This window comes from Strix aluco, chromosome 24, assembly GCF_031877795.1.
Source record: "Strix aluco isolate bStrAlu1 chromosome 24, bStrAlu1.hap1, whole genome shotgun sequence".
In the NCBI taxonomy this organism is placed as follows: domain Eukaryota; kingdom Metazoa; phylum Chordata; class Aves; order Strigiformes; family Strigidae; genus Strix; species Strix aluco.
In genome coordinates, this window is record NC_133954.1 from 9,240,322 (window position 1) to 9,253,986 (window position 13,665).

At 55.6% G+C, this 13,665-nt stretch overlaps 1 protein-coding gene across 3 annotated transcripts; it reads left to right on the top strand.

The window, feature by feature from the left end:
• Positions 1-2,683: 2,683 nt before the first annotated feature.
• ORMDL3 (ORMDL sphingolipid biosynthesis regulator 3) lies at positions 2,684-13,657 on the top strand. 3 transcript variants are annotated; one of them, XM_074849829.1, is made up of 5 exons: positions 2,699-2,795; positions 3,335-3,496; positions 7,163-7,369; positions 8,764-8,915; positions 9,050-13,657. In XM_074849829.1, exons 3-5 carry the CDS (start codon positions 7,196-7,198, stop codon positions 9,183-9,185), a joined length of 462 nt encoding a protein of 153 aa, XP_074705930.1. In that variant the 5' UTR covers positions 2,699-2,795; positions 3,335-3,496; positions 7,163-7,195; the 3' UTR covers positions 9,186-13,657. The 3 variants fall into 3 exon arrangements, with proteins under 3 accessions (XP_074705929.1, XP_074705930.1, XP_074705931.1); XM_074849830.1 differs by lacking the exon at positions 3,335-3,496 and adding an exon at positions 5,143-6,399 and having other exon boundaries at positions 2,734-2,795; XM_074849828.1 differs by lacking the exon at positions 3,335-3,496 and having other exon boundaries at positions 2,684-2,795.
• The last annotated feature ends 8 nt before the right edge of the window (positions 13,658-13,665 follow it).

A 13,665-nucleotide genomic window follows, 5' to 3' on the forward strand; every position in this document is an offset into this window, starting at 1 on the left:
AGCGGCCGCCGTTACCGGGCCCCGGTGCGCCCGGGACCGCGGGGGGGGCGAGGGCTCCCGCTGGCCCCGCCGAGACCCCCCCATTCCCCCCCCCGCTGCTCCCCGTAGCCCGCCAGCACCGGGGCTGGCCCCGGCGGGTCACTGGGCTCCTGCCGTGCCGCAGCAAGGCCGGTGGTGGCTCCCGGTGCCCGGTTCTCCTCGGGGGGGAGAGCCCAGCCCGGCACATCGACATTCTCCCGCTGCTCAGCGAGGATAAACCGTTTAGCGGGGACCTGGCCTGGATCTCGGCTCAATTAGGAGAACGAAACCTGACGGGAGAGGCGCAGCCAGGCCAAGGCCGGAGCCAGACGCTCCCCCGGGATCCCCACGATCCCCCCGGGGGGGACCCCCCCATCCCTAGTTGGGCCCAGGCCGAGCCGGCGGTGCAGTGGGAGCCCCGGGCTCTGCGCCTCAGGGTGCTGCTGCCAGCCAGGGTCTGCCAGGGTCAAGGGTCGGCACATGCCGACTGAGCCATCGGTCCTGGGGGGGCTCCAGGGCTGCTGGTGGGGCTGGTGCGGCCACTGCTGGGGCTGGGGGTCACCGGGACATGGCCAGGGAGCCCCGGTCAGTGCTGGAGGGCACTGTCACCCTGTTAGGCTGCGGAGCGGAGCAGCCCCGTGGTGCCCATCACCGGTCCCAGCACCACCGGGAGCTGCGCGCGGCGCCGGAGCGGTGCTGGGATTTGTGGGGGTGACACAACCACCTGCTGTGGGAATGGAGGGGCTGAGGTGGCAGGTGGGGGCTCGAGCTTTCAGCGCGTCCCAGCTCTCACCGGGACCCGGGTGACCGTGGCAGCGGGCAGAGCCCCCGGGAGCGGCACCAGGGCTGGGCCACGGCACCCGCCAGCCAAAAACCCAGCGCCCGCAGTGCAGCACGACCCCGCGCGGACCCTTCCCCGCCGCAGCCGCGGCAGGGATGGCTAAAAATAGCCACCACCGGCTTCTCGCTGCCACCACGGCGCTAAATATAGCCGGTATCGACCAGGCAGCAGGACCGGCAGCCCGGGAGAGCGGGAGGTGAGCACGGCCCCCCGGCACGGGGGGACCCCGGGAGCGAGCGAGGCCTCAGCGCTCGTACGGGATCGGCCCCACGAAGCGCGGGGGAAACGCTGGGCCAGGCAGCTGCCGCCCGTGGATGGGGCCGGATCCCCCCTGGGGAACCCCCCACCCCCGCTGCCGGGGTTCCCTGGGCGGGTGAACCCCATCTGGGGGAGCCCAGGGAAGTGGGTCCCCCCCCTCCGCCCCCGCGCTCGCACCGGCAGCGAGAGGCTGCCTGCCGCATCACTGAGAGGGATTAATATTTATGGGTGTTTAAAAATAGCTGTCGCATTGTGCTTCCCCCTCACGTGCGGAGTCAGCGGGGTGCGGGGAAGCTGCTAAATTAGATGTCACCGTGCAGAGGGAGCCGCTCAGGCAGGCAGGAGCGGGGATAAAAATAGAGTCTGCCGTGCGTGCGTGGTTCTCCTGCAGCGCAGGGCCAGCTCCCGCGGGATCCCCCCGCCACCGCTCTGCTCACCGGCTTCCCCGCGCCTCGCCCTCCTGGCAAGGGCACCCCGGAGAAGCCGGACAGGGACGGGGCTCTCCTTGCCAGTGGCCACGGTGCCCGTTGGTTGTCCTACAGGTGCTTTAAGCACCCGCGTGTGTCCCAACCGTGCCCGGGGCCAGCGGGAGCGGCTGCTGGCGAGCTCTGGCTCCGGGGAGCCACGGGCAGCCCTCGCTGTGCCCAGCCGGCACACAACCGCCCGCCGAGAGCCGGCTCAGGCCTGGAGCTGGACGCGTGGCCGGTGCCAAGGCCGGCCAGATGCGCCCAGGCTCAGGATGCCGGATTTGGCCTTCGGAGGGAGGTGCAGGGTCCCCCGCTTCAGGGAGCACCCGGGGAATCCTCAATTCCTTCCGTGCAACACGGGGCCGCGAGCCCACCGGGGCCAAAACCAAAACCCGAGTAGCCCGGGCGGGCTGGGACTGGCCACACAAAGCTGGGGGGCTGCAGAGCCGCCCCTGCCACTCGCCCGGGACCCCAGCACGGCTCCGGGCAGGGGGTTTCGTAGCACAAAGTGGCTTCGCCGTTGGGTGCTGGGTGCTGCACCCTGGGCTGCTGCCGCTCGCACAAAGCCCTGCACAGATGGCCGCGCCGCCGAGGGGCCGGGGCAGCACCGCGCTGTTGGCTTTGAAGCCTTGTGCAAACAAAAGCAGGGCCAGATGGTCTCCCCCCGCGCTCCAGCGCAGGAATCCTGCGCTCCCAAGCCCCTGACCTTGACCGTGTGTCCCGGCAGCACCGGGCCGGCTGGCCCAGCCTGCTCACGTAACGCCTGCTCCTGAGATTTTCCCACCGGGAAAGAGCGGCTGGGGAAGGAGCCGACCCTCCCCGACAGGGTGGAAGCACCCAGCTGGCTCGGAGCCCCCCAGGGTGCAGAGTGGGGTGGCTACAGCAGGGTCACCCCCCCTCCCCACCCCGCTCAGGACTAGCAGAATTGGGCTACCGTGGCCAGGAGCGGCAGAAGACCCCCGCTCGCCTCCCCGGGGTCGCCTCCCCGCCCCGCTCGCTGCCCGTGCCCGGCAAGCGCGGCCCCGCCAAGGACCGGCCTCTCCCGGGGGCGGGCGCCGGTGCTCGGTGCTGCCGGGACTACAGCTCCCGGCGTGCCGCGGCGGCGGGGCGGGCCGGGCCGAGGGGCCGCCGGGAGCGCAGCCGGGGCGGCGGGGTGCGCGACGGAGAGAGCCCCGGCCCCGCCGAGCCGAGCCGGGCCGGGCCGAGCCGAGGTGAGCGCAGGGCGGGCGCGGCGGGTCTTCCCGGGGGTGCGGGACCGGCCCGGAGCCCGGCGGGAGGCCGAGCACCCCCCCCCCCAACCCCGGGAGCAGGCGCCGGCCGAGCCCCGCGCCCGGGCCCGCGGGGGAAGGTGCCTCGCGTGGGCCCGTCCTGAAAGGAAAACACACACCCCCCAAAAAAAAAACCCCAAAACCGCTGAGATGGAGCCAGAAAGCTCCGGGGGGCGGGGGGGTGAAGCCGTGGGGGGGTGTCACGCCGTGCACGGCCCAGCCGGGGGGAGCCCGGGCAGGATCGGGCCCCCAGCACCCCCGGGGCGCGGGTCCTGCCCCGGCCCTGGCGCTGAGGTTAAGCGGGGCCCAGGCCCCCGAGCCCAGCACCCACCTGCACCCAGAGGAACCCAGCGCGGGGCCGTGCTGCGGGTCCCGGCTGCCCCTCGAAATGGAGCAGAAAAGGCTGAGAGGGGGGGTCCCACTTCTCCTGCACCGCAGCTTTGCACCCCACTTTCTGCTCCAGGCCCTCCTGGCTTCCCCAGGGGGAACGCGACAGCGCTGGGGCTCGGACGTGTCCGGGCTGGACCGGGACCGAAGCAGCGCTGGTGGGTCTAACGTCTCCCTGAGCTCCCTCGGCTCTCAGCTAACGTCCTCCACGGACCCGCCGTGCCGGTTCAAACGCCGATACCATCTTGCAAAGAAAGGTTTGAAATATTTATTTGCTTCGGGAGATGGGGATTGCTGTTGCTGCCAGAGATAGGGATCTTGGCTCCTCGGCGGCTCCGTGGGATCGTCATCGCTTGTGTTCTGGGAACACCGACCGAGATAAGCACCTGAGCCTCCTTCCCTCCGCTGGCCCCGCTGAGGTGGCTCCTGCCAGGGCCAGAACGGGGTGCAGGGCCTGGGTCCCGATCCTGGGACGTGCTCCTCGGGGGCGAAGGCAAAGGTGGGGCGGAGCTGCGCCTTGGGGCGCCGGCGGCACGGCTGTGGGTCCTTCAGCAGCTGAGGGATGACAAAGCAAGCGGGAGACTGCTGCTGCGGTTTTGTGTCCCCTTTCCTCAGAAGCGGGGAGACGGCGTCAGCCCCGACGCTCGCTCTGAGCCCCAGAACCAGAGTCTGTCCCAGGAGAGCCGCGGACAGGGCGCAGCGCGGGGGGAACGTCGGGAAGGCGAAGGCTCGGGCAGAGGAAGGGCTCGGCTCCACCATCACGGCCTGCCGCTCGCCTCCGAGCACAGTTACGACTTTTCCCCTCCTTGGATGGACACCGTCCAACGGCAGCGCAGTCCCGACCTTCACACTCAGTCTGGTGAAACATTAAAAGCTTTTCTGTCCTGAAAAACCACTGCACAAGGGGGAAGGCAGAGCTCCGCGGCCAGCTGCTCCGGGGGGAGCTGGAGTTCCTCCCGCTGTTGTGTTTTTGCCTTGTTTTTCCTGCAGGTGAACAAATCCCTGGTGTGAAATCAGAAAGCGAACAACACGGGAGCTGGGCTGGGGGCAGGGATCGGAGCGGTGCGAGCTCCCGCTCCCTCAGCCAGGGCTTTTGCAACACTGCGCAGGGCTGCGTGTGCAATCTGCACAAATCGCTTGGGCGAGGGCTGCAAACACCAGTTCGGCCGCGGAAGAGATCCGCAGGTGAAATATTTTTAAGCTGGGGAAGGACAGAATTGGAGAAGCACACCGAATTATCCCCATCGTAGGGCCGAATGCTTGACACCTCCGTATCCAGCAAGAATGAATTAACCCCTGGTTCGTTCCAGCATTTCACCCGTCTAATCCTCATTTTTGCAAGCGAGGAAACTGAGGCACAGGGAGGAGAATTGCTTCACGTACGGCTCCTGAGTTTGGCCCTTTGCCACCCAGCTGCAGGTCTGCAACTGCCCTCACTGGCAGAGGGGACCAAGTAGAAGCTGCTCATTAGTTTTTGAACATTACACTGGGGGTTGTCCTCAAATGGAAATTCCACTTTCTTACTGCGCAGGCAGGGCACACCTCTAGCTGTAGGGTGTGCAGGAAGGGCTGCCCGCTTCTGCAGCCTTCGATAACAGCGTCGTCCCGAGAAAAGAGGGTCCTGAAGAGGCCACCTGGGAAACCCCCGACTCCAAAGAGGAATCTTGATTTTTTTAACTTTATGAAACTTGGTTTTAAAGCCTCCAGTGAGGCCACCGATCCCTGGCCACGGGCAGTCCATTCCCACATCCGTCCTTCTGCGCCTCGGTTGTGCCGTTAACTCCGCTGCAGTTTGTCTCCCTTCTCAGTGCAGCTCTGTTCAGTGTTTGAGGACTAGTCCTCACACCTCTCCCCAGCGTCCTCTAGACTAAACAAACCCGTTTCTTTCCATCTGTCCTTGCAGGTCATGTTTTTCCTACACCTCTGCTCATTCTCACTGCTCTCCCCTGGAGTCCCTCCAGCTCCTCCCAGAACTGGACAGTATTCCAGCTGAGGCCTTACCAGTATCTAGAATTATTCCCTATGTCTGGCAGACAGCACTCCTGTTTATGCATTCCACAGGGGTGTTTGCTTTTTTTTTTGTTGTTGTTGCAACAATATGACTTTGTTTGACTCCTGTTACGCTTCACTGCAACCCCTAGATTTCCTTCTGAAAGCCCTCAGGAATTGCACCAGAGTAAGGATGGAGCTGCTGCTCCTGCCAGGACTGGAGAGCTGAACCCTGGCTCCAAGTCCTGCTTCCAGACCAAGCTTCGGGCTTTAATCTGGAATATCCAGTAGCCCATCTGATATCCTTTCACCCAGGAGATGGGTGACAAGAAAACGAGCACTCCACAGAGCTGCAAGCCCCTTTTCTGGTAACAAACCCCCTCTCCAGATATAAGCCCCCCTGACTGACACCTGGGTAGCAGCTCACCCAGCAGCGCTGCCTGAAACACCGAGCAAGAGCCGCCTGCGCGGCTGGAAGAGGCCTGGAAGTCTGAGCGAGCGTCCCAGGAGCTGCGGAGCCAAGCGTTCGCGTTGTGTCCTAGCCCTGGGCAGGAAGAGGGGAGAGCGCCAGCGTCTGAAACAAGCCAGGCCCAGCACTCTGCAAGGGATCTCGGAACAGCTGGCAGCCACGTACAGAGCCTAATGTTAGATCTGGCTCGGACTCGCCTCCTGAGACCGAAGACTCCGAGCGCTAGAGAGAACAGCAACGGCGTCTTCCAGCTGTGGGAACCAAAGCAGCAAAAACACAAGGCGAGACATCAGGAAACAGCCCCTGCCTTGGGTCCTCCGTCCAGGGAGGGACAGACCCTATTACTAACAAACCCACATCTCCACGGGACGCGGGCAAAGATGATTTTATGCAAGAACTTCCCTGATCTCCGTGTAAAGATACTCAGCTTTACAGCAGTCCTAATTTGGGCTGTTTCCTGTAATCTCTGGAAACTGGTAAACCAGAGCTCTCAGCTTCCCAGAAAGCCTAAGAGCTGACCGATACCTGCTGCCGCTGTCAGCGCAGCAGCCCAAAAAGCCACTCCAGCATCTGCGTGGTCCGTAGGGCACCGCTCCAAAGAGTTGTTCTCCGAGAGGACGACACCGTCTTGCTTCCTTGTCTTCCTGGTATTGTTTAGAAAAACATTCTGTATTCCTCCTACGTGGCAGCTGTTCTTTCCAGGTAGGGGAAGAGCCATCTCCTCTGCAGCTCTTGCTACCAAAATATCCTCCCAATGCACTTTTCCTTGTTATCTCTAACTTTTTATGTTCCTTAAGCGGCAGCCCACTCCTTCCCTGCAGGGGAATTTTTTTGTTACTCTTTTTTTTTTTTTTTTCCCCCTTCATAAGTCTTAAATTGGAAGGCAAAACATGTAAGCCAGACCAGGAGACGAGCAAGCCTCTAGAGCTGTGCAGAACCCTGTTAATTTAGTTGAACTAATTAGGAAATCTGTTGATACAGAGCTGCCATGCCTTTACTCTGCAAATACTTGTGTTCTCTTTTCGAGTTTAAGGTAAGCTGAACTCATAAACACATAAGGAGCTTCATGTGCCGACTGCTTCCATGATTAACACTGTGATGAGGACTTAAAAAGCGCTTAAAAGTATTTGTTTGAGTCTTGTCAGGCAATCGTGGGATTGAACCTTGACTTCTTGGTTCCAGGAAAGCATTTCAGCAGATCACAAGTAGCTTCTGTCACAGACGGGCTTCCCACACACGATTCCCAAATCTCAACCGCTCCTGCATTTAGCTTCCCCTCAGAAACGTCAGCTCTACAAAAGGAAATAACGAGGTGCAGAGAAGTGAACTGACTTGTGATTTTTATAGCAAACAACAGATTTCAGGTCTGCTTAAGAGCAAGACAGTGCTCGACCTCCGCTGCGCTTACCCGAGTAATTTAAATGGCGGCAACCGCGATGCGAGTACTGACCCAACTCTGCTTTAGTTTCAGGGGTGCCCGCTGGACACAAGAGCCAACATGAACGTGGGAACAGCACACAGCGAGGTGAATCCCAACACCCGTGTCATGAACAGCCGGGGCATCTGGTTGTCCTACGTCCTTGGAATCGGCCTGCTGCACGTCGTACTCCTGAGCATCCCCTTCTTCAGCGTCCCTGTGGTTTGGACTCTTACCAACATCATTCACAACATGGTAAGGGAACAATGGGGCTGGCTTGACTTCCCCGGGGCACGGAGAGGTAATCTCTCAGCACCAGCTGGTCTTTTGAGAGCAATCTAGTAAGATTCTTTTTGAAACTATTCCTTTCTCTGTGTTTCCAAAGACACTGGGTAAGTTACTCAACCTCCGCCCCTCAGACTGCACCTTTGCCTCTAGGTCATATATTTAAATCCAGCCTAGGTACTGATCAGACAGCAAACATCTGGTGAGGCTGCTCAGAGGGGACACTGAATTCATTTCCCTGCAGGGCAAGTCCCTTTGTCACGTCTCCCTTAAGAGAGGAATAGCTGTGAGAGGCCACAGAAGCTGGCACAACACCCTTGGGTTGATACAATCTGAATTGGCCTCATCAGAGTTAAGAAAACAAAAGCAAAGCAAAAGATTGGTCCAGGAACAGATTCTCCCCTTGTAGGGATCAGGAACCTGAAGGAAGGGGTGCCGGAGCGCTGTGCCGGCAGCGCCCGGGCAGGCACAGCGCGTGTGACAGACGCCCGGGTTCCCTGTGCTGCCAGAGCCGCCGCGTTTCACCGCTCGGTTCTGTGCCGCTGCCGTCCCGCTGCGTGCGGCTTGGCACGCCCGGGGCCTGCGGCTGAGGAGCAGAGCTCTGGGCAGCCGTTCACCCTCGGGCGTAGGGGACAAAATGCTTCAGAGATGCAGCAAGTGATTTGGTATCCTGTATTTTAAATAATATCTCAGCCCAAGAATATTCCAGACACAAACCCGACACCCTTATTGGGGACCCTCACGCTGACATTACGCACGGCTCTAGTGGGGGAAAAAAAAAGCCCAAAACCACCAAACCACCACCTGGAGCTGCTCGGGGCTCAGTTCACAGGCTGCCTGCTTTTCTTCCAGCTCCTTCCCTGGCTCTGGCAGCTTAAACAATCTAAGTCCTGGGAACAGAAAGGAGGCTAAAGCCAGCCGTGGCTATACTCCGCAGACATGTGGTGCAGCCAGACACTTGCTGTTTATGTGCGAGTCGTGTCCCACTTCAGCCCCTCTCAGCCTACAGCTCTACCAGGGCTTTTAGAGCCTTCAGCACTGCTGCTGCGCGGCAGAGCCAGTCCACGCTAATCTCCCGATCCCAGAGATCCGAGGGCTGTAATCTTGCAACCACCTTCTTGGCTTACGCCCAGGAGCCGAACGAGAGGCCTCACGTGTAAGAGCCAAGCCTGAGCCAGCCCCGGCTAGCGGCTTCCTCGCCTCGTTAGCCGCTGCAAGTCCCAGCAGCACCAGCATGTCCCTCTAGTGGAACGGCGCGCTTGGTGCAAGCTCTCGCCACCGCCCTGTTCTTGCTGGAGCCGAACGTTGGTGGTGGCGTGGCGAGGGGCTCTGCGTGCTTCACGCCGCCTTTCTGTTTGCTCCAGAGCATGTACATCTTCCTGCACACCGTGAAGGGAACTCCCTTTGAGACTCCGGACCAGGGGAAGGCTCGGCTGCTCACGCACTGGGAGCAGATGGACTACGGCGTGCAGTTCACGGCGTCGCGCAAGTTCCTGACCATCATGCCCATCGTCCTGTGAGTACTGCGGGGCAGCGGAGCTGCCTCACGCGCCGCTGCCGAGCGCCGCTGCACGTGCTGTCCTGGGAAACAAAACCAGAAGCGCTGTAATCTGGTTTCCCTCTCTCTCTCTCTGTTCCCCTCCCTTCCAGGTATTTTCTAACCAGCTTTTACACAAAGTATGACCGGATACACTTCATAATCAACACCATCTCCCTTATGAGCGTCCTGATCCCCAAACTGCCTCAGTTTCACGGAGTCCGGATCTTTGGGATCAACAAGTACTGAACTGCGTGGCTGGAGCGAATGGAAGAGGAGCAGGGGAGAGGGGGAAGCTCCTTCTCTCTAGTCCTGTTTCTTCATCCCCACGCACATTGGGATATAGTTTCACAGCGGCTGTTTAAATGCAGTATCCAATAGACATATACCGCATGCTGGATCCTCATGCCCAATAAATCTAAACAAGCTCCAGAGTAGAGTTTAGTGCAGAGCAGGATGCATGGCGCTGGATTCCCTTTATTCCAGCGCCATCACTAGAGGCAGATACACTGAGACTTCAAGGTACAAAGAGAGAGATTGCCATCTGTCCCGGACACTGAATGATGAGAATAGGGATGAGGGGAAAAGCTTTTAGTGCTGGTACTATTGCTGTGGTAAATGCACTTTAAAATATATTTCCCTTTTTGAGCTGGGTGCTTTAAGCGTTATGTGGGGGAAGTTCAAAAGGATACAGCCAGGCTTTCCCAATACTTGATTGTTTCGGGGTTTGAGTTCCATTTTTGGGCAGGGGAGTGGGAGGGGGAAGAGAATGACAGATTTTTATTTTGCAATCTTTTACGCCACTGAAAAAGGAAGTTCTTTTACTATAAACAGTACAGGAAGGAATGACCCGCAATCTGACAAAGCTTTCAGCTCTCTACAGCACCATTCGTGTGGTTCAGGAAAAAGGTCAATAGATCCTAAATCATATTTGTTATTTTCAGCTCGTTCCCAGAATCTGTCTGGGTAGTTCCGCTCCCCGCCCCAAACCGCTCATTTTTAAGTGCACTCTGGGCGCTGGGGCGGCGCAGCATTTGGATGAAGGGCTGGGGTACAGGTTATTTTAGTGATCGACAACAAACGCCACTGAGCTACTCGGTACACGGAGGCTGCACAAGCACGGGAGGAAGCAAAGACTGATTGGTACAGGCCAAACGAGAGACGGAGGGCTGCTCGCTGCGATCAGTTAGCCGCTATCAGTGGCATTTTTCTCCTCAGTCCAGCTCTTGGTCTCTTAAGTCTGTGTACGTGTTACTGGGATTTGCCAGTGGACTTGCTCAGTATCTGACTCGAGGCAAGCGAGCGTTTGATTTCTGGCTTGCCTGGAAGTCTGTCACTCAGCTCCACGCACAAGTGCTGCGGCAGCACCCCCAAGCCCTCGGGTGATCGCGGGCACGGGGGAGCAACGCTAACGCACAGCAGACTGCAGCGACCGACAGCAGCATGCGAGGGGTCACTGAAGGTAATAGATTATTTAGTATAGGAACAAAATGGAGCCTTTTTCCCATAAAATTACCACCTAAATAAAGCAGGTTTGCAGGTTTAGATTTCCTGGCTGAGATCGCTTTCCACTGCTCAAAGTAATTGGTTTTTCTTTTGGGTTGCGCGCTGGATGAAAGGGGGTTTTCCTCATGCTTCCCCTGTAAACTCATGAAAGCCTGTATTTTTGTTGTCTTAGTGCTTCTATTGTCTCACACTTCTGACAGTGGTATAAAACATTTTAAATATGCTATTTTTGTTCCCGCATTAGCCAATTCTAGCTTTAGAGGTCATAGTGGATATTGTAGAGTTCTGCTTGATGGTCTGAGCACAGGACATGGATAGGGGAACTTCAGAGTTGCACGTAAGATCTAGTACTACTCCATGCATAATTTTAGACACGTTGCTTTGCTTCCCTGTCTCAGACTTACTATCGGACTGCTGCAGAGAAGGGACAAGCATTTAGTGTACCTCAGAGGGCTGCCGGAAAGCATAGAGAATCAGTACATAATATGTTTGAAAAATGGAAATATTTTAAGTGAAAAGGAAGTTTTCGAGAAGGTAGAAAGAGAAGAGAGTCTGGCTCGACACCCGAGCGCTGTTCTCCAGCGAGGGAGTTTGACAGATGTGCAATTCACTCGATGGGGGTTTAACCTTTTAACCCCCATGACATAAGGATTGCTGCTTTAGCTAAGGTACTATATACCCTAAAGCTATTACACTCTTTAAGCTACTAGACAATGACTTTTGAAAAAAAATAGTGGTTTCAAAACAGAGATATTTCATCAATCAGCTAAGTACCTTTGAAATGACTGAGACATGAGCAGTGTCAGTGCCCGGAGCGCTCAGGGAAGGGCCGCTGCCCTCAGCGGGCTGGCTACGGCTCTACCCGGAGATCGTAACGCGGACGGTACGTTGCTTCACTGATCTGAACGTCTGCCCGCAGACACAACTTACATGCCAGTGATTAATCTCCAGGGGAAAGAAAACTACTTATTTTGGTAGAAAACAAGGGGGAAAACATCAACTTTTTTGCAACAGAAGCAGTCACTATATGCTTAAAAACATTACTCTTATATAGACAGACATATACTGATTATTCCTAAGTATATGCACATTACACAAAGTCAAAGCAGCTTTGATACTTTTAGCCTAGGTATAAATTGAGGGCGGGCTCAGCTCCTCTCCATGAAGTACAACCCTGCAGAGTTTCCCTGAAGGCCTTAGCTTACAACAGCTGAGGATCTGAACACGTTATTGCTGCTGTTAACTGACACTGTGGACACCTGATTCTGTTTGTTAAAGATCAACTGTGAAGCAGAATGGGATTATAAACTTCTCAGAAAGGCAGTTTTTAAAGCCTAAAGTCTAAAACTTCTTGTTAGGCAAAGCCTTAATTATAATAGTAAGCTTTTCTGATTTACCTTGTTCACACCGAAATGATTGAACTTGCCGTCATACGGATAGGTGTCAGGTGGCAAATGACTTTCTTTACAACACAGGGGTAGCATTTTTGCCCCCAAATATCTGAAGTTAACTTGGGCTCATACACTTAATCCAATCAAGGGAAACATAAATGAAAACTGGAGAAGTACAGAAAGAAGCGAGAGAGTTGAAAAAAGATTTCATGTTAATGATGTGGTGTGTTAAGTATATAAGATTAATAAGAACAATTATACATCTGATATGATCTTCCTTAAGATCCCATCTTAAGGGTAGGTATCAGAATTAATCAAAAATAGAAAAGAAGCCATAAGTTAATTGTAATTAAACCACAGTTGCAATTGCTACTCGTTAGGTGTACCCGGGGTGGCTTTCAGTGGCAGAGTTTTGGGTGCTGCTGGTTGTACACGAGTCACCTGGCTCCCTCCTGTCGGTGTCACAGGGGCCAGCGGTACCCGACGGAGTTTCCACTTGGAAACCACCACTGCGGTGGTGCAGGAGGGACGGACACAGTCCTGGGGCTCCTGGAACTCTGTACTGAAATCGCTCCTAGTTTATTTGTGTTTGTTAAATTCACACAGGAGCGAGTTCAGCACTCGGAGGCTAGTCGTGCACACGCAGGAGTTACAGAGCATAGGCAAAACACTGGAGCTCTCGTGCGGTAACTGATTTCTGAGGAAAGGGAGATGGGGACAGCGTAGGCAGGATGAGGGATTTTCAGCCGTGTACTTGCAGGTGACACCGCAGTGGTCCAAGGGTGAAGCCTACCTTTTGCGTGGAGAACCAGACTGTGAGTGCAAGGACTGTCCATTCCTTCTTTCGGACTGTAGAATCTTCTCCAAGTACCTGTGTGAAGGAGATAATGGATCGTTATTGATTTTAAATGGGATTTTGATCGCATTGCACTTGACAGCTTTTCCTCTCAAACTTGTACTGTCTTCCTGTACAGAGGCTGGGGCCACTTAAAGATGGGGTCTGTCCTGTGACTGAAAAACAATTACTGGATAAGTAGGTACTTAAAATGCTTAAAATGCTTTTCTTTTTTTGTTCTGCAATGAATGCCAAAGGAGAAAAGCTTTTGAAAGCCATTCACAGACACTGGCAGAAGCCTCCCTCTGCCCCATCTTGTCCCGGGCAAAGCCTCTTCCAAGCCACTCTCAAGACCAGGCATGTATTCACACGGAGTGGCAGCCGCTGCGCCAGGAAAGGCAGAAAACAATCAAGCACTAACAGCCTGATGCTTCTGAATTCGGGATCCTGCCTCGCGATTCATTTAACACAGCTCACCGGATGAAATACAGTCCAGCCCTTTGCAGGAAAAAGCCTTTAAAAAAAAAAACAAAAACAAAACAAACCTGAGGTCTAGGGCTACTTAATTCCTGAGTACTTTTTTTTTTAAAAAAATGATTGTTTAATTTTTTGTTTGTTTTAATAGAAGCATGGTACTGGCCCTTGAGAAGGGGACAGCAGCTGGTTACCATTGTTAACACATTAGTATTTCTCGGTGTGACTTACGTTGCTTTATCATTGCCTAGAATATCTTTTAAGCATGCGAGTGTTTGTGTATATGTATCCTCCTTGGATCAGTTTAAGTGAGCTAAATTAGTTGGGTTTTTTTATTGGAACATCCTGACATTGTACAAAGTTTTAGGGTTTGTTTTTTTCCCAGTAGCCCTTCTTTTTGCTGTGTATTCAGAAGTCTCATGTAGAGAACTTTCTAAAACAAAGTGTGAATATTTTTATTACTCCTTTGTACAGTATTCTAAGAGAAACTAATAAAGTAAGTATTCATGTACAAACTTGTGTT